Raw genomic sequence first — 26344 nt, 5'->3', positions numbered from 1 at the left:
GTCAGTTGCTAACAACGCTGTCTCATAGCAATATGTGGGATCTCTGTATCCTTCATGGTGATCGTTCAGCGTCTGACGCTGTTAACGCCCGTTATAAACCTTACCAGGGCCGGTAGTAAAACTAAACACGAACAACGCTAATACGTTGGGGTGCACATCCTACCCATCACAGAGAATTGTCACTGTAATCATTTACATAAGCACCGATGATGTGTAGGTGTATGAAGTTACGCTGACATTCGACCATGGTGTCTGGATGCTTCAGTTTTTTTAGCTGGAGATTTAAATTATAATCCAAACTAACTTTTATACACTCTTAAATATCACAAACCCCTATACAAAAAAAAAAAAAAAAAAAAAAAAACGCATCACAAAAGAATTACTCGAATTGTACGCAAATCAGTACATGTGATGTTCATGTACAGACAAACAACCCGTTTCAGTTTCAGGATAATTGGATGATTGTTCAGGAAAAAGAGCCTCAGAAAATAAGCAAGTCAGTAGTGTGTTGGTCCACCTCTGACACTTTGGCAAGCAGTAATTCCACTTGACGTAGGTTGATAGAGTTGGATGTTCTCGCGAGGGATATTGTGCCACATTCTGTCCAATTAGCGCGTTAAATTGTCAAAATTCCGAGCTGGTTGGAGGGTCCTCCCCATAATGCTCCAAACGTTCTCAATTGGGGAAAGATCCAGCAACTTGTTGACCATGAGGGGCAATAAAACGGGGTGTCGAATATCGTGAACATATCGCTGTCCTCTAAGAGTGCACCGTTTGATAACCAAAGGGCTCCTGCTACGAGACGGAGTGGCATGCCAGACCATCACTCCTGGCTGTCGGGCTGTATGGCGAGCGACAGTAGGGTTGGTGCCCCTCTGGGACATCTCTAGACACGTATTCGGTGGTCACTGGGGCTCAGTTCGAAGCGAGACTCATCACTGAAGACAATTCTACTCCAGTCAATAAGAGTCCAGGCCGAAGACGTGTCTGGAGACGCCCTAGACAGAGGTAGAATAGCAATCAGACAGTTGTCCGAATATATGGCCTGACAGCCAGCAGTGATGGTCTGGGGCGCCATTTATTTTCAAAGCAGAACCGTTTTGGTTGTCATCCTGGGCACCCTTACAGTACAGTACAGCGTACGTTGACGATATTATGCGGCCCATGTTGTTGCCCTTCATGGCAAGCCATCCTCGGCTTACACATTTAGTAAGATAAAGCCCGTCTGCACATACCGAGAGGTTCTATTGCTTGAATTCGTGCTTGCCAAACCCGACCTTGGTCGACAAGGTCGCTGGATCTTTCCCCACCTGAGAAGAGAAAAATCAGCCGTGGCAGAACACGCCTTAGAAAATGGACACCGAATTCTATTCGATAGAACATGTGTCGTTATGAGGACGAAGGGATTTTGGGATAGCGTCATAAAAGAAACTACTGAATTAAAAACTTCTGAAAACACCATCGACAAGGATGGCAGTTTGCAGCTGAGCACAGCCTGGGACCTGGCTATCGCGATGTTAAAACGGGCGCGACGGACGCGGGATAAAAACATTACCATATATGACGAGGAAGAGAGCACCAACAATGACGTCACAGCCAGCAGTGCGGCTATATAACGACGCAGCCACGGCGACACAGCAGTCAGTCTTAACACTTGACAATGACCCAGGAGAGCTCAGCCGAAAGCTCGTGGGATTTTAACCACCTTACGCAGCTGGAAGCCCCATAAAATTTTATTAATTCATATCGCCGCGAAACGATGCATTCATACAATTATCCACTTTATCTAAAATTGTAATCATTTGTTTGACTGAACATGCACATCACATCTGCAGATTTCCACCCCATTCGGATAATTTCTTCGTAGTGCGCCGTTTTTTTTGTTTTTTTTTGTTTTAGAGTGTACGTAAGATAAGCAGTGTTTATAGTACAAAACTGATTATGAGAACCACCTGTGTAGACAGACATGTAGTTGCGTACTGAACGCCTGCCAGCAGACGCAGTCCACTAGTAGCAAAAGCGCTACATGGCAGTCTTAAGTGTACACTGAACAGCCAGAATTAGACAATTATTACATCAAATTGCTATTAGACAAGTGCGAGCCAGCAGAAGGAGGAATCATGTAAAAAGAAAGGGAAAAAGCGGGGAGATGGGACGTTATAACAGACAGGAAGATACTTCGAAGAAGGCTTTATTACCGAAACCATTTTGTTAATTCGACGATGTGAGGAGCTTTTATTTAATTGGTGTTAATTTCAAGCACTTGAAGTGTATCCAAATGGCGTTGTTTGGAAACATAATGACTGGTATCAAGATGTTGATCTATGCATCGTACCTTACGTCCGAGCCGGCCCGGGTGACCGAGCGGTTCTAGGCGCTACATGCTGGACGCGCGACCGCTATGGTCGCAGGTTCGAATCCTGCCTCGGGCATGGATGTGTGTGATGTCCTTAGGTTAGTTAGGTTTAAGTAGTTCTAAGTTCTAGTGGACTGATGACCTCAGCAGTTTAGTCCCATAGTGCTCAGAGCCATTTGAACCATTTGAACCTCATGTCTGTACCGCAAAAACATGGGAACTGAAAGCTGTTTTAGTACTGCCTACGACACAACTTTTTTTAAAAGGCCCTTTTGGCCTATGTAAAATTTCATACAGGCTCCATCTTTTATATTATAGATGCCAGACTTGAGTATTTTCTGTAAACTACAATTTCTTTATGCCATATACACTCCTGGAAATTGAAATAAGAACACCGTGAATTCATTGTCCCAGGAAGGGGAAACTTTATTGACACATTCCTGGGGTCAGATACATCACATGATCACACTGACAGAACCACAGGCACATAGACACAGGCAACAGAGCATGCACAATGTCGGCACTAGTACAGTGTATATCCACCTTTCGCAGCAATGCAGGCTGCTATTCTCCCATGGAGACGATCGTAGAGATGCTGGATGTAGTCCTGTGGAACGGCTTGCCATGCCATTTCCACCTGGCGCCTCAGTTGGACCAGCGTTCGTGCTGGACGTGCAGACCGCGTGAGACGACACTTCATCCAGTCCCAAACATGCTCAATGGGGGACAGATCCGGAGATCTTGCTGGCCAGGGTAGTTGACTTACACCTTCTAGAGCACGTTGGGTGGCACGGGATACATGCGGACGTGCATTGTCCTGTTGGAACAGCAAGTTCCCTTGCCGGTCTAGGAATGGTAGAACGATGTGTTCGATGACGGTTTGGATGTACCGTGCACTATTCAGTGTCCCCTCGACGATCACCAGTGGTGTACGGCCAGTGTAGGAGATCGCTCCCCACACCATGATGCCGGGTGTTGGCCCTGTGTGCCTCGGTCGTATGCAGTCCTGATTGTGGCGCTCACCTGCACGGCGCCAAACACGCATACGACCATCATTGGCACCAAGGCAGAAGCGACTCTCATCGCTGAAGACGACACGTCTCCATTCGTCCCTCCATTCACGCCTGTCGCGACACCACTGGAGGCGGGCTGCACGATGTTGGGGCGTGAGCGGAAGACGGCCTAACGGTGTGCGGGACCGTAGCCCAGCTTCATGGAGACGGTTGCGAATGGTCCTCGCCGATACTCCAGGAGCAACAGTGTCCCTGATTTGCTGGGAAGTGGCGGTGCGGTCCCCTACGGCACTGCGTAGGATCCTACGGTCTTGGCGTGCATCCCTTGCGTCGCTGCGGTCCGGTCCCAGGTCGACGGGCACGTGCACCTTCCGCCGACCACTGGCGACAACATCGATGTACTGTGGAGACCTCACGCCCCACGTGTTGAGCAATTCGGCGGTACGTCCACCCGGCCTCCCGCATGCCCACTATACGCCCTCGCTCAAAGTCCGTCAACTGCACATACGGTTCACGTCCACGCTGTCGCGGCATGCTACCAGTGTTAAAGACTGCGATGGAGCTCCGTATGCCACGGCAAACTGGCTGACACTGACGGCGGCGGTGCACAAATGCTGCGCAGCTAGCGCCATTCGACGGCCAACACCGCGGTTCCTGGTGTGTCCGCTGTGCCGTGCGTGTGATCATTGCTTGTACAGCCCTCTCGCAGTGTCCGGAGCAAGTATGGTGGGTCTGACACACCGGTGTCAATGTGTTCTTTTTTCCATTTCCAGGAGTGTATTATGTCGAAATCGATTGTCAGTGCAGAAGAGTAAAGTCTTTTTGTTCTTAGGAGAAGAACGAGAAATCTGTTCAGATGTTCTTCTTCTGTAATTGAATACAATGATTTTTTTCTTGTGTTTCAGATTTATCATCCACACTTCTCGTCCACTTCTTAATTAATTTCTTATACACGTTAACAATTTCTTTTGCCTTATAACCGTTAATCACAGCTACTTATTTTAATATATCCAGATAATGATTTGCGCTTACTAATTTAGAGTCAGACTATTTAATCTGTGTATCACAGATCGGAAATACTCCCACTTACAAACCACCTACATTTTACAAAGAGATACAATAGCCCATGAACAGGTCAGCTTACAGAAACATGAAACTGTACTATTATTTTCCTCTATTTCGAACGTGGTTTCGGTCTTAGTTTGAAAAGATTTAAAAATCGAAAATTTAACTCATAGTCACCCCAAAACTAGCAGTTTTTGCAAAAAAAATACGGTCTGTTTAAACTTGTATACTTTGCTAGCAACCATTCTGTATGTTATAAATGGCAGTGTGGTTCCACAATCATGTAACAATTCTCTTTTTTAATATTTTGTCATGTCTGTTTGCTCATAACCTATGTAATGAAATGTAAACATGTGGGGTTTTGTAAGTGCATGTGCTTCTGAAAACTTCCGCCAGTCCCCAGTTATGAAGAGAAAACTAGTCTAAAAATCTCGAACATGGCTGGAGACAGCAACTGTAACTCAGTCTTCACGAGAAAAAGATGAAGAAAAACAGCAAAATCAGTTGTAATAGTACACAGTTAACAGTGTAGAATAATAACTGCTGCCAGTCACAATAGAAGGTGATTTTATTTAATACATGGCCACTTTTGGGCTTGTACCCATCTTCAGGTAGTTTGCATTCACACACATTTCCATACTCAGCGCCACATATCACTGTTTAAATCAAAAACAAATAAGGGCTTTCGGCTAAATAACTTTGAGAAATCCACATTTGCAACACATCTTAATGGCCACTCAGCCACAGCCGTTAAAGGCAACCTATAAATACTACACACTGTCAGCAAAGCACAGAAAATGAATCTTCTTTAAGAGCTCGAAATTTACAGCCCAAGCTTTAGATTACCACACCCAATTCTCAATAAACAGGTAGACCTTGCGAACAAGTCACTTCTACACGTTTTTAAAGAAAAATTGAAAATTGTAACTCATATCTCTTCACAACAAGCAATTTTTGGGGAAAGGAAGACAATGTCTGTTTAATCTTGTATGATTTGGTAGGAACCATTCTATACATTACAAATGGTAGTGTGGTTCCACAATCATGTAAAAATTTCATTTTCGAAATTTGTAATATCTGTGTCTGTATGTGTAACATCTCTGTACTTCTTGGACCTAAGCTCTCTGACCATAACCCCTGTTTCAAATGTAAGCTCGCTGTATGTTGAGAGTGTACATGCATATAAAAGTACTAACATCTAAAGTGCCACTATTTTATAAGATACATAATATGGAAGAACAAATAATTAGCGTGGTGGGTAATGTACAATGACGTGTTAAAGACGAAACATTTTTGTAAGAAACATGAGAAATGCAACTTGGAAACGATATGGATACACCTCCAGTATGTAATTACTATTATAGTTTACAACACATGTCACTTAGCCACATCAAAATGTTTCATTTGTGTCTGTTTAGTCATCATCAGCTATTTGTTTTTCATATAAACTGTGACCTCCAACATTGAGTATGGAAACGTGTACATGAATGTAAACCATCTGAAGATGGGCATAAGCCCGAAACTGGTCCTGTGTTAAATAAAATCACCTTCTATTGTGACTTGTATTGGTTATTATTTTACACTCTATAAAGGAATAGTCATGGACTTCAGCTGCATCCATTGGGGATAAAATAAGTACAAGGTTTACTGAAAATCCCTTAACCTAGGATTTGACATCTTTAAAAAGTCTTTTTAGAAAGTTCGATGATTAACGTCTAAAATGGTTAACAGTACATACATGCAAAAATATAGGTTTATGCAAAAGTAAAAACAAATCGCTGGCTTACAAAGAATTTTCACACTTACAGGTTCATGATGTGTGGTGGCACATTAAATGTGCAGCCATGAGGCACAAATGAAGATTAAATCACATCCATAATAATAAAACCACAAAATATTTTACTGACTGTCATTAAAAAGTTGCTTCACAAATGCAGCTAGTGAACTGATGTAGCGCCAGTGTCTCTTGAGTTGAGGAAAATTCAGGACGCAAGAGGTATGTATGTGTATGCTCAGAATAAGTGTGCAAAAGTGTGGCAAAGAACAGTACTGAAATAGTTAGAAATGGGTAAGTTATTAAAATATTGTATGAGAAAAGAGGGACTCAGCACCCATATTGTAGTATCAAAGACAAACATATGGGGTCTTATTTGGGTATCGCCAAAATTTTTATGTAGAAACTAGTGAGTTAAGTCAAATATAAAATAACTTGAAGTACATTATCTATAAGTGAAAACACAGGGGAGATGGTGAAGGGGCATAAGTGAAATGATGTAAGATAAGACAGCAGGAGCAAAAGAGGGCATTTAATTAGCTACAGTAATTATGATGACATTTACACATTTTAACTAGTTAAACTGCTCCATTTCACCTCCCCCTCTTATCATCAATCTTTTCCCATCATTTCATTTACCCCCAGTCCCTCTCTCCCTTTTTTCACTTATAAACGACATACTTCAAGTTATTTTATTTTGACTTGATTCATTAGTTTCTATCAAAATTTTTTGGGTGGCAGTCAAATAAAACGCCATATGTTTGTTTTTTATACTACCATACAGGTATTAAGTCCTTCTTTTCTATACAATGTTTAAAAAATTAGTCGTTTTCTATTTCAATGCTGCTCTCTCCGGCACTTTGCACACTTATTCTGTGCGTCCATGTACTGCCCTATTACATCCTAAATTTTGCTCAACTCAAGAGACACTGGCATGACATCAGTTCACTAGTTGCATTTGAGAAGCATTTTCTAATAACAGCCAGCACAATATTTTGTGCTTTTATCACTGTGGAGGTGATCTTATCTTAATTTGTGCTCTATATCTAACGTAGCTCCACATGTCATGTACCTAGTAAGTGTAAAATTCTTTTTAAGTCAGTGATTTTTTTCACTTTTGCCTTTTACCTATATTTTAACATCTATATAATGTTAACCATTTTATGTATCAATCCTTGATTCTTCTGAAGAAGACGCTTTTAACGACGTCAAAACCTAGGTCAAGGAGACTGCAATAGTCCGTGTACTACTGCAATTGATTTGGCTGTTTTTTCACCTTTCCCTCATGATGTAAAAGTAGTCTAATATCACACAGGCTGTATCAGGAGGTATGTTACAAAGAGTGGTGGTTCGTATTTGGGTACCATGTGAGCATATCGTGCTGATAAATTTGTGTTCGAAAATCCTTCATCTGCGAGATAGAATCTCTGAAATGTGGAAGACGACATAGGCAGTTTGGATCATACAAACTAGCCAAGGAGTATTGGAGGAATGTGTCGTGGAGTAAACACCAGTTTAATTCACTTACAGAATGTCCTCAATATGACCGTCACAGACTTCAATACATTTTGTGTATCGTCTGATGTCTTGCCAAATCCTTGACAAGATTCCTACATATCACGGATTCCACCAGCAGCTGCTTGTATTGGTGCCACAAGATCTTGTGGTGACACCATGGCTGTTTAGAACACCAGGGTTTTTCTAGGAATGAAACTGCAATGGTGTCAGGTTCAGTGAGTGAGTGTGTCAAGGGTTCAGCAAGACATCACCGGGCGAGTTACAAAATGTATCGAAATTTGGTAGTGGTATTATTGAGCACCTTCTGTAAGTGAATAAAACTGGAGTTCGCTGACAGTAATGTCCATTGTCTCCCAGACTGCCCACCTAGCTTAGGTTAGATTAGATTCAGCTTTCGTTCCATAGATCAAAAAATGAGATGATTCCTGTGGATGTGGAGCAAGTCAGAAAGTATAACACAAAAGACATAAAACATTTGATTATAATACTCACTACCCTCACTCATCATTTATCAGGAGATTGCCAAAGTAGGTGAATACATTACAGTAAATTGGATCCGCTAATATTTACAGAATTAATACTGTGTCAGAATGAAACATAGTTATGCACTTCTAATAAATTTATCATAAACAAAATATGTAATCTTGATCGTTGTGACCAAGTGCTGTCAATACTGGAATCTAACAGACACTTTTACTTAAGCTGGCCAGACAGTCCCTGTTAAGATACTCATCTACGGAGTAGGAGTTCCCTATCAAAAAGTCTTTCAAACTCTGTTTAAACTGTGCTTTATCTGAAACCAAGTTTTTAATGGTTTCTGGCAATTTATTTAAAATGTATGTTCCTGGATATTGGATCCCTTTTTGGACCAAGGTAAGTGATTTTAGGTGTTTATGTAGATCGTTCTTATTCCTAGTATTGATACTATGTATTGAGCTATTGGTTGGAAATACAGATACGTTACTTGCAAGTAATTCCATTCAGGAATAAATATGCTGAGAAGCAGTGGTTAGAATACGAAGTTTCTTGAATAGGTTTCTACATATGTTCTTGAATTTACACCACAAATGAGTCTTATTACACGTTTTTGCACACTAAAAACTTTTGCTCAGTATGACGAGATACCCCAAAATATGATCCTGTATCACATAATACAATGAAAGTAAGCAAAGTATGGAAGTTTTGTTATATATATATATATATATATATATATATATATATATATATATATATATATATATATATATATATCCTACATTCGGCATCATTCTCACTGCAAATACAGACTGGTTTAGGCACTTCATCGATTTTATGGTATGTCCTTCCCAACTGAATTTATCATCGAGTTGTAATCCCAGAAATTTAACACTGTCAACCTCCATCATATGTCTTCATATGTTCTACACATGTTGGAACGAAATCTCTTACAGGTTCTGCACTGCATATATTGGAGCTTCTCAAAGTTTAATGACAGTGAATTAGCTTTAAACCATTTATTAATGTCAGTGAAAATTTCAATGTCAACTATTTCTGAATCTGTACATGACTTGCTACTTATTGCAATGTTTGTATTACCTGCAAACAAAACAAACTTAGCACCTGGCAATGTAACAGACGAGAGGCCATTAAGGTACACAAGTGAAAGCAATGGACCCAAGATGGATCCTTGAGAAACATCACATGTAATTAATTCCCAGTCAGATGAAGACTGATTGCTTACTGCACCAGCATTTTGCAACAACACCCTTCCTTTTGGTTAGGTAAGACTCAAACCATTTCGCAGTACTGCTGCTAATTTACTTAAGAGAATGCTGTGATTCACACAGACAAAGGCTTTTGACACTACACAGAAAATACCAGTAGCCTCTAGTTTATTGTCTAATGAATTAAAAACACTCTCACTGTCAGGGTGCGATTTGTGCTTCTACCAGTGGGGGGGGGGGGATGTCTTAGGGGGTTAGTAGAATTATATATGTTACTAGCTTGGACCATGGTGTTACGCATGGTTAAACAGCTATTTATAAATAGATGTTAATGCCGAAACTCGCTATTGACACGTATGCATTATCAGAAAAGCCATCCCTTGTTATATCTTTAAAAGTACATTATAGGTAAAGCTTATTTACAAAATCATCTACATGCGGGTACAGATATATGAGGGGAATTCAAAACGTAGAAGCTCATTTGTGAACAGTTGTACTTATTCTGATGATAGAAAACTGAAACATATTAATAGTGTTAATAGTAAGACTTATTAAAAACTTTCAGTGTTCGGCTCCACAAATTTATATTATATGTAAAGTTTTACTCCAGTACGTGGGAAACAAACATCCCAGGTTGGGATACATAAACTAAAACCAGAGGAGGGGATGGTCTGATGCAGAGGGGGGGAAATCCCCCCCATCCCCCCCTGCAAATCGCACACTGCTCACCGTACAAGCAAATAGTTTTCTCTGTATTGGAACCCTTCACGAACCCACACTGTGGCTTAGATTTGTGTGATCCAAATTGCCTGCATCCTCCTCCACATTTCAGACATGTTAGCATGCAAATGAAAAATTCTTATTATTATTTATTAGCAAGATGTGCTCAAATGGTATCCATCTATCATCCACTCACCTTGTAACATACCTTTTGACATACCTGGGATGTAGACGCTGTTATGCTTCATGGTACAGTTATTTTACAGGGATGATTTCGTAAATGGAGGCTACTGAGAAATTGAATGCATATCAGCCTAAAATCGTATTCTTGATTTGTAAGTAAAAAGTATTTTACTCTCCCTTTTTTCTTTCTGTTTAAACAGTTCAGCTGATGACAACTTCATAACAAGTCGAAACTGGTAACGACACCATTTATGTGAGAAGACGATGAAATGCATGATAAAAAATGTAACAGTAACTTCTCACTGGTAATTCATATTTATAGTACCAGTACTGTTACAAGTTAGCGTTTAGGTTTTTGTGTTGCAAGGTTTTGAGTCATGTCATGACTGCATATTGTAACAGTTAGTAAACACCTGTTATATTTCATCTTGGTGTTATTAGATAATTTCTTAGGCAGCATTTTCCCTTCTTTATAGTGCTATATTTTGTTTTTATATTGTGAGTGCCATTTAAGATATAAGTTACAGATTACTCATTTGTCTTTAGACCTAACTACAGTTCACACAGTAGGCTTATCCTATTTAGGCTCAGCATATTTAACTTATCAGTGCTCCATAATACCAAGTAATTTCACACAAATACATTTTTACTGACTTCTGCTCATATAGGGGATCTGTAATATGTCTCTCATTATAAGCCTGAATAATATGATTTATAAAGACTAGTTGACTGTTACAGACTTTATTTTCTTAGCAGGTTTATGTTTAGAAATAATATTATCTGGCAGTAAGTTGCTTAATATTTTTTAAATTTTATCTGACAACTTTATTAGCAAAATCTATAGATAGTTTAGTGGGAGTACATCAAGTTTTCTAATTACTTGTGGATACTGATACACAAATTATTGGTGGCTCCACGCATCTTGTTCACATCAAAGTACATCTAAGTCAGAATATGTTCTAAGTTCTAGGATGTTGGTACATTTCAGCTATGTTAGCTCAAGAATTTGTCAAAAAGAGCAATTTTTGTGAAAAATAAATAGTTATACATTAACCCTTGTGCTGCCAATGATGGTAATGAAATTATCCCAGTTATAATTTTTTGAATGCATTTATACTATCGTTTGTGGTTGCAATTTGATAGTCTGTGTATCTGTTTATTATATATCCATTCGAGTTATTCAGACAATATATCCCAATATACTTAACTTTTACATTTTAGAATTATTTTCCATGATTCATGTGGAGACTTCTTGTTACTTTCTTGGTAGTGTTTGCTACAAAATTTGTAGGTAATATAATTTCATTTGTAGCCTTGTTATTTCAAGCAGAAGCAATAAAACTTGTACTGTCACCAATATTGTTGTTATCCTGTACTTCAGTTTTCTTTGATGAGATAAGAAAACAATGACAATGATGAGATTTATAATGGGTCTTTGTTGTTATTTTCATTTGTGCCATTGTTAGCTTCAGCTTCTGAGTGTATACATGGACAAGAGTTACTGCACACAGGAGTTTGAAAGATTATAAATACTGATAATCCATATGATCTCTGTGACCAAAATCTTTATGTGCACAATTTGTCAAGTTGGTGAAGTCACATAAATGAGTAAAATGCATCAAATGACACAGCCACCAGAGTCAGAGAATTTATTAGAAGATGGCACTGAGGATGAAGATCCAAATCTTTCAGGTATGTTCAAATCTAGAGGTGGTCTAGCATGGATTTCTACACCCTTATGTCAATGAAGAAGGGCAGTTCATAGTATTTTTCGATAAAAGCCTGGTTTATAAATGGCAGTAAAATTATCGATTCAATAGTAAATACGTTTTCCCTCTTTCTTCCTGGAAACATATTAGATATTATATGAGGGCTTACTAATGAAAAATATCAAGAAGTATTTAGTATATGCAGTGAATCTCAGAATAACCTAAAGAATGACACAATATGACAAATCAAGAGTTGTTGGCATTTACTTCCACATTGTGGGCTCCAGGAAAAACTAATGGAAATAATACAAGTGTTTCTGAGATATGGATGAGCCATCCACCTCTCAAAATCCATTTTTCATGGCTGTTATGTCATACCAGATTTCAGCAATCATCAGCTTTCGAGATGGGATGACATAAAAATTCGCAGCATCAGAATTGCAGATACAAACGACAATGTTCAGGCAATAAGATACGCTTTTGTTATCTTAGTGAATGGAGGCATGAATAATTACAGTCCTAATGAGTGACTAACTGCCAATGAAAGACTGGCAACTTTCCATACCAACTGCCCATTTCGACTATGTATGATATCGAAACCAGCAAAGTATGGAATAAAATATGGGTAAACACAGATGCTGAAACTGAATATGTATATAATCTATCAGTATATATAGGCATGAAGGACAGTCAGAGAGAAGTAAATAAAGGGCAATGTGTTTTGTTGGATATGGTTGGACAATGTTTTAAGTCTAGAAGGGGGACCACTTTAGGTAACTTTCTTACTTCCATACAGCTAGCTGAAAAATTGTTGAATCACAACTTAACATTAGCTGGAACTCTTACAATAAACAATAGAAATGCCTCAAGAGCTTTGTCTAGTGCAACGAAAGAGAAAAATATTCCTTATTTGGGTTCACGAAAAAGATGACCACGGTCTCATTCATTCCAAAGAAAAAGAAGTGTATGTGATATGAGGCTTTCTCGACATGTATGCAGATTCCACGATTCTTGTGTGTATTGGCTGATCCGGCAGTACACCTGAAAATCTTGGAAGTCCACAGTATAACAGTGAATAAACGTTCTGCCATCATCAAGTGGTTAAAACGATGGCGAAACGGTTATTCGCCGTCTTGAGGACTTTCGACAATTGGATCCGGCAATACTCCTGGGAAACTTGGATGCAAAGAGAAATGTGTTATGCTGCTTTCAACCGCACCACGATGACTTTGTTGAAGAAGAAAAGGAAAAACAGACAAGTACCATAATCTCACAATAATGAGACTACAGGATAGTCAATGTGGGTGATATGATGACGGGACAATAAAGCTGGGAACGTACAACAAATCGTTAGTCATACCGAATATCCTGGAAATGATGTCGACATCGCAACTCTCAGTGCATCTATTCTGTGGTCACAAAAGTATCCAGATTGACAGAAAGATTCTTCAAGAAAGAAAAAGCATTTCTTTCAGGAACTTGTCCTGAAGTTAGTGAAACCACACTTTTGAGTGAGAAATTCAACTAGACTATACACAGAAATTGTAGGAGCTATTGACGCTACTGAAATTACCAAACAGGAAATTTTACCAACAGGAAAAATGTGAGCGTGGTGTCTGTGAAATATAGAACGGAAAAGTAGATTGATGTGCATAAAACCAGTGTGTCAAAAGCATAGAATTGTGGCAAAATGTTCTCAATGTTATGTGAAGTCATCCAAACAGACTAAATTTGTTTGATATTTTTTAAAATTTTGATTTTCTGTTGTGTCAGCAAGTTCACTAAATACCTAGGATCCTAAATTATGTATATTTGAATCATAAACCAACAATGATTGCTTCTTCTTTAATAAACCACCAGTTTATATTAATAACTAACATTCTGAATTATTTTGTAACAGTATTACCTATAGTAACATAAAATTTTACAGTGTTGAATTGGAATGATTATATTACCCTCCTGGTAACATGAAGGTGTAAAACTACGATTGTAACAGAAGAGTGAACTGAAATATGCAGTACACTTTCTCATCAGCAAACTGAATCTATCATTGATGATGAACAAAGTGTGCATATTTCTCCATGCACTATGGGTGACAACGAGGAATGCATCTCGTACAGCTTCGCCTGATATCTGCTTTGTGTTAGTGGTTTCAGTAGTAGACATTTATTTAAAAAATCTGTTACTGACCTGTCATGAGCTCAAGAATTACTTCAAATAAATGTTTGTTGTTGTGCTGACTGTCCATTTTGACCGGTGCTTCGTTGCATCCTCGGAGTATCGTCTTTTTAACTTTACACTGAAAGCCTAAAATATTAGATTTTCTGTATTTTAGCTATATTTCTGAAATTTCCATTATCCGAAACCGTGTTCGTAATATACATCAGTAACCCTAGCTATGGTCGAAGGACATAGGACATTTATTTAAAAAATCTGTTACTGACCTGTCACGAGCTCAAGAATTACTTCAAATGAATGTTTGTTGTTGTGCTGACTGTCCCTTTTGAGCGATGCTTCATTGTATCCTCGGGGTATCGTCTTTTTAACGTTACACTGGAAGCCTAAAACATTAGATGTTCTGTATTTTAGCTGTATTTCTGAAATTTTCATTATCCGAAACTGTATTCATAATATACACCATTAAGTTTACCTTTGGTTGAAGGACATTGGCAGTAATGCATGAGGGAAGACATCGGGGATGTAGCTCAGTGGTAGAGCGTTCGCTTTGCGTGTGAAAGGCCCCGGGTTCGATCCCCGGCATCTCCAAAATTTTAACATCAAATTTCCAGAACGCAGGTTACGGATATTGTATGAGGTTAACAGAAGTTTGTTGACGAAAGTGAGTGGAGCAGTTGCAATTGCCGAGAAGCCTGTCCCTGACATGAATCGTGAATCGAAATACGTTGGTACACATGCGAAGCGTTTAAAGACGCAAGGCAATCAAGACGACACAAAAAACATTAATCATTTTCACCGACTTCTGGCACGGTTTTGTAGCGAGCGTTGAGAAATAATTGGGAATCCGTTTAAGGAGACTGAAGCACGAATGTTGGAATGTTAGGCCCTACTGGCCTACTGCGTACTCTGTTCTATTGTAAATACGGATATTGATGACATCATTCTTCCCTCTTTTTCCATTCAAACGGGAATATTCGATGCGTAAGTGATTCTCGACAAATATGAGATAAGAAAGCGTCTTTCATATTTAACCACAATTGTTTTGCGCTTGCCGGATCTCAGCTAAATGTTCTCAGTTCGTTCTTTAAATTAGCTGATGACAGTCAGTCTGACTAATTACAAAACAAGCCCTCTCTTCTTTGATCATGTTTCAGTCTTCGGTGACTATACCGTACCTCTAACAATGGTGACATTCTCGCAAGGATCAGGCCTGTCTCTTACCAGAAAGTGTAGAGTATGCCGTTCGCGTGAGAGTTGTCTGATTAGTTGTCGGAGGCAGCTGTCAGACAACGTTTTTAGTATTACTTCACAACCCTCTTTGTCCTTACCGCCGATAACATATGCGTAATTTTCTCTGTCGACAATGGGCTCCTTAAAGTCACCACCTACTACTACCATATGCTCTGGATATTTCCATGCTATCTTTGAATGATTCTACAACTGTAGTGTCTTAAAATGGTGGTACATAGAAACGCTCGGTTATTAATCTAAAGTCCACTGATCCCGGCTACTCTTGTCAGCGTTAGTTTGGCATCAGACTGGTCTTGGACCTCGCTAGATCTAATGCTTCTGCTTGTCGCTCTGAACACTCCTCCTGCTGGAGAGTCCAGTCTATGTTTCCGACACGAATTCCACATGCTGTCGGAAGTCACCTTGCCCTCTACTTCGGGTTCGGCTGAGTTCCTAGAATTATGTGGTGGCGGCAGCTTTCCACGAGAGACGCGAAACTTGGGACTATGAGTGCTCCGGCAGTTAACATTTGATATTTTGAGAGTCTCTGTCGCCTTATTTGCTATTCCGTTTCTTGAAATGACGCACTTGAGTTGGTTTTGCCCGCCGCTGTGGCCGAGCGGTTCTAGGCGCTTCAGTCCGAAACAGCGCGACTGCTACGGTCGCAGGTTCGAATCCTGCCTCGGGCATGGATGTGTGTGATGTCCTTAGGTTAGTTTGGTTTAAGTAGTTCTAAGTTATAGGGGACTGATGACCACAGATGTTAAGTCCATAGTGCTCAGAGCCATTTGAATTTTTTTGATGTTGGTTTTTCTACTGGGGATCTGGGGTTTCGTTTGGTAATAATAATAAATACATACCTACCTCACACTTACACTGCCAACCGACAATTGTCCTATCGTTGTCAAATTAGACGCGTAAGTATGTAAATGCCTGTATATGTGAATGACGTCTTCTCGTAACATGTAATATCGCTAAATGTGTAGTATCCATGTAAATGTGATCCACGGATGATGGGAATTACTTCGTCTATTGCTATTACTACGACTATTGCTACATTCGCTGGCGGCCATATGCTGATTTCAAGGAAAGAAAATGAAAGTATCTGTTTATGAATTAAATAAATTATATCAAGAATGTTACCTGAAAATTTCGTGTCGAAAACTAAACCCTTTGCTTTTGGAAAATAACATCCAATTCGAAGTAAAATTCGCTAACAGAAAATAAAACTTAAAATATACTGACGGAAAGAATCGCAACAAGACGCAATTGCGTGATACGAACTAATGTTGGTAGGCGTGTTTCTACATCTGAAAGATGAAGTCTATTCAAATTTGCGCCTGTCGCACAAGAGTGGCTCTTGTAGCGCCGCTATGAGGACACAAATCAGGGTTGCTTTATGTAACGGTCGTGGGCGTTAGTTACCTTTGAGATTGGACGTAATGAGTTGATGTTAGTCAAGAATCTATTTAAGGCGACAAAGACACCATTATCAGCACGTCACTGAACGAGGCTGTGTAAAAGGGCTATGAGAAGCTGAATGTTCCTTTCTGCGATATTGCAAAAAGACTTGGCAGGAGTGTAGCTACTGTACATGTCTGCTGGCAGCGGTGGTCACGAGAATGTACGGTCACAAGAACAACGGGCTCTGAACGGCCACGTGGCATACCGAGAGGGAAGAGCATCGTGTTCGGCGTATGGCTCTGGCATGTCATCCTGCATCTGCAGCAGCAATTTAAGCAGCAGTTGGCATCACAATGACACAACTGTTACAAATCGGATACTTCGAAGACGGCTCCAAACAGAAAACGAGATCCTGGTAGACAAAAGAAAGATGAGACCTGTAACAAAAATAGTCTAAAATGGGAGGTGACTGGTGGAAACAATAGAAAGTTGTTCAAATGGCTATAAGCACTATGGGACTTAACATCTGAGGTCATCAGTCCCCTAGATTTAGAACTACATAAACCTAACTAACCTATGGACCTCACACACGTCCATGCCCGAGGCAGGATTCGAACCTGCGACCGTAGCAGCAGCGCGGTTCCGGAATGAAACGCCTAGAACCTCTCGGCCACAACGGCCGGCTAGAAAGTTGTGTGGCTGTAATATAGCTACGTGAGTCCCACAAATGCTGTATAATGTTGTTGGGCAGTATTAAACTTTGCAGACTCCATGAACAAATTAATTAGAACAAAACTGGAAGTAGAGTTACTTTTATATCTTACTTTAGAAATGATTATTCAATTGAAACATAAGACAGAGGTATCGTCTGGCATCTTTGGTAAAAGAATAATACCAACAAGACGTTATGTCACTTGGAAACTGCAACCTCTTCGAACGTGTGTATTATCACAATGGTTTATCATCTCTACGTCCTGAATACTCAAAAATAATGCAGTATGCAGTGAGTTGGGAAGAAATTAACTTAACATCTGCAATTTACACAAATACCTAGTGACTTTTCTTGATAAAAACTGCTTTTAAATGTCTACTAGTGGACACCTCGTGTAAAGCACATCAGTACAATATTGTAAGAGAATGTGGGATTTCTTTTACTTGAAATTTTGGTGTGTTTAATTTTAATTGTGTAAGAATTCTTCTTGTGACGGTCGAAAATCTGATACTAGTTATGTAGAATCGATCCAATTTTCATCACTGCGTCACTGGTAGTAATTCGATTATTATGTCTGATTTCATTGTTATTTTTGTAATTCAGTAGAACAAGATGAATGTTGAAATAACTTACGGGAATACACCTGGATAACGTCTTCGTCGCCCGATATTTCGACAGGTGGACGCCTCATAGTTTTCAATGAAACGAGAGAGCGTTTCATTTGTGCCCCGAAAATGACGATGTGTACAACTGTTGAAAGATCGGCAGTTGTTTAAGACGTTGCCCGGATGCATTCCCGTCAGTGATTTGAATATTCGATACGACGGAAAAGCTCAAGTTCAAACAATCAGAAACTTTATTGTGTAGGTCATGCTCAGAGGATCAAATCAAAAGTGGACGTCACGTGGTCCTTATCATACAGGACAAGACAATGATGCCACAGAGTTGCTGTGTATTTGGCAAGCAATAAGTGTCTTCTACGAGGGATGGAAGTAAAGTAGTGGCAACGTAGTCAAGACACTGAAGGAGAACGGACATGCGCAAATAAGATATGGAAGCGGTCAGGAGGCGCTGTCGTAAATGTGTAGTGTGTGTTGAGGGGCATCCAGTTGCAAAGATTGTTGCTGTTTGGCGCTTAAATCGATTTTACCACTCTAGAGCACGTTTTCAAAAGATGATCAAGGTTCGTGGATTAAAATCGAAGGTACCCGTACCAAAATGCATCAGAATACTACCGAGGATTACTTGAAGCCTGTGGTGAGGACTCCCGTGCAGGACGACTGCATGATGGGTCAAGTCGTTTCATGCGGGTCGGAATGAGACTGCGGATTGGCACCGCAAATGTCGGCCCTCCATTCCTCAAGATCGGACTGATATTGAGAGTGACCTCGTTTCCGTAAATCATCGATGAACGGTCCAGGAATTAACCGTAGAGGTTGGTCTCAGTCAACAAACGGTGTGGCACATACTGACGAAACGTCTTAACGTGAGGAAAATTATGTTTCGTTGGGTTCCACATCGACTCAACGACCTACAGAAATGTCACCGGTATGCACTGGCTGGCATCCACCAGGACAAACACCGCGTCGAAGGAGATGCATTCCTACAGAGTATTGTAGCCATTGATTAGAAGTGGGCACAAGCCTACGAGCCTGAATTAAAGCGTCAATAGAATGAATGGCGTCACCTAGGTTCGCCACGTCCACAGAAAATTCGACAAGAAGCCAATCATGTGAAGCTTATGCCGATTGTGGCATACCAGTACTAGGTGCTTTCTTACGCGTGATCTGTCTGAGGAACAAACCGTTAACAGTGACTATTATTGCCGATTTCTGGAGCGACATCTCCGCCATGGCGCAAATGTCCCACATTTATTGAGAGATGATCGCTCTATCGTGTTGCCGCAAACAACGTCAAGCTGTTACTGCAACGTTGCAATTGGGAGGTCTTTGAACACCTGCCTTACTGCCGACTACCTGAAGTGCCACCTGTTCAAAAATGGTTCAAATGGCTCTGAGCACTACACTTAGAACTACTTAAACCTAACTAACCTAAGGACATCACACACATCCATGCCCGAGGCAGGATTCGAACCTGCGACCGTAGCAACAGCGCGGTTCCGGACTGAAGCACCTAGAACCGCTCGGTCACAGAGGCCGGTGAAGTGCTACCTGTACTCTGCACAGTAGGGCTCTCCTCTGGTGTCATCAACAGCACTGTTAGCGACTTCTCGTCGTTTGGTAAAAGGTAATAAACTTTGCGTGAGACTACATCGAAGCAATGTAACTTGTTACTTTATTAAATATTGTGTTCTGTCATTATTACCACTACTTTATTTACAGCCCTCGTAGTTCACAGAACACGCGTAGAATTTCTGTTCGTTAAAAAATAATCCCACTCACATGAAACAAGTTACCAGATCTCTACGGTCCTACTAAGGTCCTACTAAGGTCTGCCGGCACCTCATCGGGAAGCGAACGCTCTCTGGAGAGACGTTGCTAGCACGCCCGAGCACGCGATACTGTATCTGTATTCTGTATGCGGCAGGTTCGCTTACTTGGCGCCGCGATAACAAATCTCTCATTTAATGTTTCCAGTTCTGTGGCCCCGCCCTGGCCGGCTAGAGTTCATTCGCTTATTGTGCTGTCCACTGGTGGGCCGGTATTGACTGAGCGGTAAAAGTAGAGGCGGCTCTTCGGTAAGTCTCCGATGTGGTTCAGGCTGCGAGTGACAGAGAAATAATTACAGTTTTAGTAGGTTACTGCTGGCTACCGTCTCTTGTCTTGTTACTTGTGTGTCCCAATCTTATATTAGATAGGAAATCGGATGACATCTGTATATAGTATGTTTTCCATATTTTTACTTGTCTCCTTCCATATATATATTCTGTAAGGTGCTTGGTTATTCTGTACGATACACGATTGAGGGCACATCACACCAATATTAGGGATCTTCTGTGCCATTTCACTCGCGTGTTGAGTGAGGGAAAAATGCATGTCTCTGTGGTTCAACAAATGGTTCAAATGGTTCTAAGCACTATAGGATTTAACATATGAAGTCATCAGTCCCCTAGACTTTGTTGTTGTTGTGGTACTCAGTCCTGAGACTGGTTTGATGCAGCTCTCCATGCTACTCTATCCTGTGCAAGCTTCTTCATCTCCCAGTACCTACTGCAACCTACATCCTTCTGAATCTGCTTAGTGTATTCATCTCTTGGTCTCCCTCTACGATTTTTACCCTCCACGATGCCCTCCAATGCTAGATTTGTGATCCCTTGATGCCTCAAAACATGTCCGACCAACCGATCCCTTCTTATAGTCAAGTTGTGCCACGAACTTCTGTTCTCCCCAATCCTATTCAATACCTCCTCATTAGTTACGTGATCTACCCACCTTATCTTCAGCATTCTTCTGTAGCACCACATTTCGAAAGCTTCTATTCTCTTCTTGTCCAAACTGGTTATCGTCCATGTTTCACTTCCATACATGGCTACACTCCATACAAATACTTTCAGAAACGACTTCCTGACACTTAAATCTATACTCGATGTTAACAAATTTCTCTTCTTCAGAAACGATTTCCTTGCCATTGCCAGTCTACATTTTATATCTTCTCTACTTCGACCATCATCATTTATTTTACTCCCTAAATAGCAAAACTCCTTTACTACTTTAAGTGTCTCATTTCCTAATCTAATCCCCTCAGCATCACCCGATTTAATTTGACTAAATTCCATTATCCTCGTTTTGCTTTTGTTGATGTTCATCTTATATCCTCCTTTCAAGACACTGTCCATTCCGTTCAACTGCTCTTCCAAGTCCTTTGCTGTCTCTGACAGAATTACAATGTCATCGGCGAACCTCAAAGTTTTTATTTCTTCTCCATGAATTTTAATACCTACTCCAAATTTTTCTTTTGTTTCCTTTACTGCTTGCTCAATATAGAGATTGAATAACATCGGGGAGAGGCTACAACCCTGTCTCACTCCTTTCCCAACCACTGCTTCCCTTTCATGCCCCTCGACTCTTATAACTGCCATCTGCTTTCTGTACAAATTGTAAATAGCCTTTCGCTCCTTGTATTTTACCCCTGCCACCTTCAGAATTTGAAAGAGAGTATTCCAGTTAACGTTGTCAAAAGCTTTCTCTAAGTCTACAAATGCTAGAAACGTAGGTTTGCCTTTTCTTAATCTTTCTTCTAAGATAAGTCGTAAGGTTAGTATTGCCTCACGTGTTCCAACATTTCTACGGAATCCAAACTGATCTTCCCCGAGGTCCGCTTCTACCAGTTTTTCCATTCGTCTGTAAAGAATTCGCGTTAGTATTTTGCAGCTGTGACTTATTAAACTGATAGTTCGGTAATTTTCACATCTGTCAACACCTGCTTTCTTTGGGATTGGAATTATTATATTCTTCTTGAAGTCTGTGGGTATTTCGCTTGTCTCATACATCTTGCTCACCAGATGGTAGAGTTTTGTCATGACTGGCTCTCCCAAGGCCATCAGTAGTTCTAATGGAATGTTGTCCACTCCCGGGGTCTTGTTTCGACTCAGGTCTTTCAGTGCTCTGTCAAACTCTACACGCAGTATCTTATCTCCCATTTCATCTTCATCTACATCCTCTTCCATTTCCATAATATTGTCCTCAAGTACATCGCCCTTGTATAAACCCTCTATATACTCCTTCCACCTTTCTGCCTTCCCTTCTTTGCTTAGAACTGGGTTTCCATCTGAGCTCTTGATATTCATACAAGTGGTTCTCTTCTCTCCAAAGGTCTCTCTAATTTTCCTGTAGGCGGTATCTATCTTACCCCTAGTGAGACAAGCCTCTACATCCTTACATTTGTCCTCTAGCCATCCCTGCTTAGCCATTTTGCACTTCCTGTCGATCTCATTTTTGAGACGTATGTATTCCTTTTTGCCTGCTTCATTTACTGCATTTTTGTATTTTCTCCTTTCATCAATTAAATTCAATATTTCTTCTGTTACCCAAGGATTTCTATTAGCCCTCGTCTTTTTACCTACTTGATCCTCTTCTGCCTTCACTACTTCATCCCTCAGAGCAACCCATTCTTCTTCTACTGTATTTCTTGCCCCCATTCCTGTCAATTGTTCCCTTATGCTCTCCCTGAAACTCTCTACAACCTCTGGTTCTTTCAGTTTATCCAGGTCCCATCTCCTTAAATTCCCACCTTTTTGCAGTTTCTTCAGTTTCAATCTGCAGTTCATAACCAATAGATTGTGGTCAGAGTCCACATCTGCCCCTGGAAATGTCTTACAATTTAAATCCTGGTTCCTAAATCTCTGTCTTACCATTATATAATCTATCTGATACCTTTTAGTATCTCCAGGATTCTTCCAGGTATACAACCTTCTTTTATGATTCTTGAACCAAGTGTTAGCTATGATTAAGTTATGTTCTGTGCAAAATTCTACAAGGCGGCTTCCTCTTTTATTTCTTCCCCCCAATCCATATTCACCTACTATGTTTCCTTCTCTCCCTTTTCCTACTGACGAATTCCAGTCACCCATGACTATTAAATTTTCGTCTCCCTTCACTACCTGAATAATTTCTTTTATCTCGTCATACATTTCATCAATTTCTTCATCATCTGCAGAGCTAGTTGGCATATAAACTTGTACTACTGTAGTAGGCATGGGCTTTGTGTCTATCTTGGCCACAATAATGCGTTCACTATGCTGTTTGTAGTAGCTAACCCGCACTCCTATTTTTTTATTCATTATTAAACCTACTCCTGCATTACCCCTATTTGATTTTGCATTGATAACCCTGTAATCACCTGACCAAAAGTCTTGTTCCTCCTGCCACCGAACTTCACTAATTCCCACTATATCTAACTTTAACCTATCCATTTCCCTTTTTAAATTTTCTAACCTACCTGCCCGATTAAGGAATCTGACATTCCACGCTCCGATCCGTAGAACGCCAGTTCTCTTTCTCCTGATAACGACGTCCTCTTGAGTAGTCCCCGCCCGGAGATCCGAATGGGGGACTATTTTACCTCCGGAATATTTTACCCAAGAGGACGCCATCATCATTTAATCATACAGTAAAGCTGCATGTCCTCGGGAAAAATTACGGCTGTAGTTTCCCCTTGCTTTCAGCCGTTCGCAGTACCAGCACAGCAAGGCCGTTTTGGTTAATGTTACAAGGCCAGATCAGTCAATCATCCAGACTGTTGCCCCTGCAACTACTGAAAAGGCTGCTGCCCCTCTTCAGGAACCACATGTTTGTCTGGCCTCTCAACAGATACCCCTCCGTTGTGGTTGCACCTACGGTACGGCCATCTGTATCGCTGGGGCACGCAAGCCTCCCCACCAACGGCAAGGTCCATGGTTCATGGGGGAAGACTAGACTTAGAACTACTTAAACCTAACTAACCTAAGGACATCACACACATCCATGCCCGAGGCAGGATTCGAACCTGCGACCGTAGCAGCAGCGCAGTTCCGGACTGAAGCCCCTAGAACCGCTCGGCTACAGCGGCCGGCTGTCTCTGTTGGTTGTCCCAGGGGGAGTGGACAGTATTCACGGATATGACAGCAACGATCATTTGAAGCAAGAAGCTCCACCCGAATGATTTTCAAGGAGGCAAGCATCAAATGTACATTATTTACACTGAAGAGCCAAAGAAACTGAAGCACCTGCCTAATACCGTATAGGGCCACCGCAAACACACAGAAGTGCCACAAGACGACCTGGCATGGACTCGACTAATCCCTGAAGTAGTGCTGGAGGGAATCGACACCAGGAATCCTATAGTTCTGAACATAAATACGTAAGCTTATGACAGTGTGGAGATCTCTTCTGAACAGCGCATTCCAGATACGCTCAATAATGTTCATGACTGAAGAGTTTGGTGGCCAGCAGGAGTGTTTAAACTCGGAGGAGTATTCCTGGTGCAACTCTGTAGCAATTCTGAACGTGTGGGGTGTCGCATTGTCCTTCTGGAACTGCCCAAGTCCGTCGGAATGTACATTGGACATGAATGGATGCAGGTGAGCAGACAGGATGCTTACTTACGCGTCACCTGTCAGAGTCGTAGCTAGACGTATCAGGGGTCCCATATCACTCCAGCTGCACATGCCCAACGGCATTATAGAGCCTCCAACAGCTTGAACAGTCCCCTGCTGACATGCATGATCCATGGATTCATGATGTTGTCTCCATACCCGTACACGTCCATCCGCTCGATACAGTTTGAATCGAGACTCTTCCGACCAGGCAACGTGTTTCCAGTCATCAACAGTCCAATGTTGGTGTTGACGGGCCCAGGCGAGGCGTAAAGCTTTGTGTCGTGCAGTCATCAAGGGTACGTGAGTGGGCCTTCGGCTCCGAAAGCCCATATCGATAATGTTTCGTTGAATGGTTCGCACGCTGACACTTGTTGATGGCCCAGCACTGAAATCTGCAGCAATTTGCGGAGGGGTTGCCCTTCTATCACGCTGAACGATTCTCTTCAGTCGTCGTTGGTCCCGTTCTTGCAGAATCTTTTTTCGGCCGCAGCGATGTCGGAGATTTGATGCCTTATCGGATTCCTGATATTCACGGTACACTCGTGGATTGGTCGTACGGGAAAATCATCACTTCATCGCTACCTCGGAAATACTGTGTCCCATCGCTCGTGCGCCGACTATAACACCACTTTCAAATTCACTTTTATCTTGATAACTTGCCATTGTAGCAGCAGTAACCGATCTAACAACTGCGGCAGACACTTGTCTAATATAGTTATTGCCGGCCGCAGTGCCGTATTCTGCCTTTTTACAGATCTCTGTATTTGAATACGCATGCCTATATCAGTTTCTTTGGTGCTTCAGTGTGTTTTCTGTATTATTCAGTACATTGGCAGGCTTACCCATGTACAACGGTTAGTAAAAGTTGCAACACGTTTCTTACGAAGTACCAATTGAAAAATAGGTATTTTTAACACATTCACGTCTAAGATTTATCGTACATGCCATATTATATGTGTTGTACACTTCACAATAAATGTTCGAGTATTCCACCCTCACTTTCAATGCATTTATACTCTCTTGGGAGAACATGTCCTGCTGCTTGTCTGAGTGCCTCTGCACGTTCCCTAGGGTTCGATTCCCGGCGGGGTCAGGGATTTTCTCTGCCTCGTGATGACTGGGTGTTGTGTGCTGTCCTTAGGTTAGTTAGGTTTAAGTAGTTCTAAGTTCTAGGGGACTGATGACCATAGATGTTAAGTCCCATAGTGCTCAGAGCCATTTGAACCAGCCATTTGCACGTTCCCTAATGAGAGAGCAGCGGCCATGGTGCGGCCAAGTAGTCCATCTCACGTATTCATCTTTCGTTTGTACACCTCAGACTCCATCCAACCCCATAATCAAAAATTTGGTCGCATAAGGTCTGGCGATCTTGGTTTTCAGTTAATCATACTACCACGACCAATGCAACGTTTAGACTAAGTGCGGCAATGATGTTCCCTCACACGCCCGGTGAAGTGTGGAGTGGTTCTGTCATGCTGGAAGTACATTACAGTCCGTGTGGCCAAAGGAACATCCTCAAAGTGTTCAACTAACGAATTTTCCAAAAACTGCTAGTAATTTTGTCCCGTCATTCGCCCTTTCTTCTTTGGACACTTAGAAAGTCATGGTCCCCGCAAAGATTGCCCTTGTCAATAAAATTATACTCTGAAAAGCCAAAGAAACTGGTACACCTGCCTAATATCGTGTAGACCTGACATGCAGGTCCATGGATTCGTGATGTCGTCGCCATACCCGTACACGTCT

At 41.2% G+C, this 26344-nt stretch overlaps 1 protein-coding gene and 1 non-coding gene across 2 annotated transcripts in view; one reads left to right on the top strand and one right to left on the bottom strand.

Moving 5' to 3' along the window:
• The window catches only part of LOC126195010 (pancreatic triacylglycerol lipase-like), a 190853-nt gene extending 176255 nt beyond the window's left edge, over positions 1 to 14598 (bottom strand). The window contains exons 1-2 of the mRNA XM_049933436.1: positions 14486 to 14598; positions 14232 to 14348 (exon numbers count right to left, since the gene is read on the bottom strand). Of these exons, the coding sequence (XP_049789393.1) occupies positions 14232 to 14289 (58 nt within the window). The 5' untranslated portion in view covers positions 14290 to 14348; positions 14486 to 14598. The remainder of the gene's footprint in view (positions 1 to 14231; positions 14349 to 14485) is intronic.
• Positions 14599 to 14735: 137 nt separating this feature from the next.
• Trnaa-ugc (transfer RNA alanine (anticodon UGC)) lies at positions 14736 to 14807 on the top strand. Its single transcript has one exon. It is a non-coding gene; the product is annotated as a tRNA-Ala (tRNA).
• Positions 14808 to 26344: the final 11537 nt, after the last annotated feature.

The sequence above is a fragment of the Schistocerca nitens genome, chromosome 7, assembly GCF_023898315.1.
Source record: "Schistocerca nitens isolate TAMUIC-IGC-003100 chromosome 7, iqSchNite1.1, whole genome shotgun sequence".
In the NCBI taxonomy this organism is placed as follows: Eukaryota; Metazoa; Arthropoda; class Insecta; order Orthoptera; family Acrididae; genus Schistocerca; species Schistocerca nitens.
This window is presented reverse-complemented; position numbering and strand designations above follow the sequence as displayed.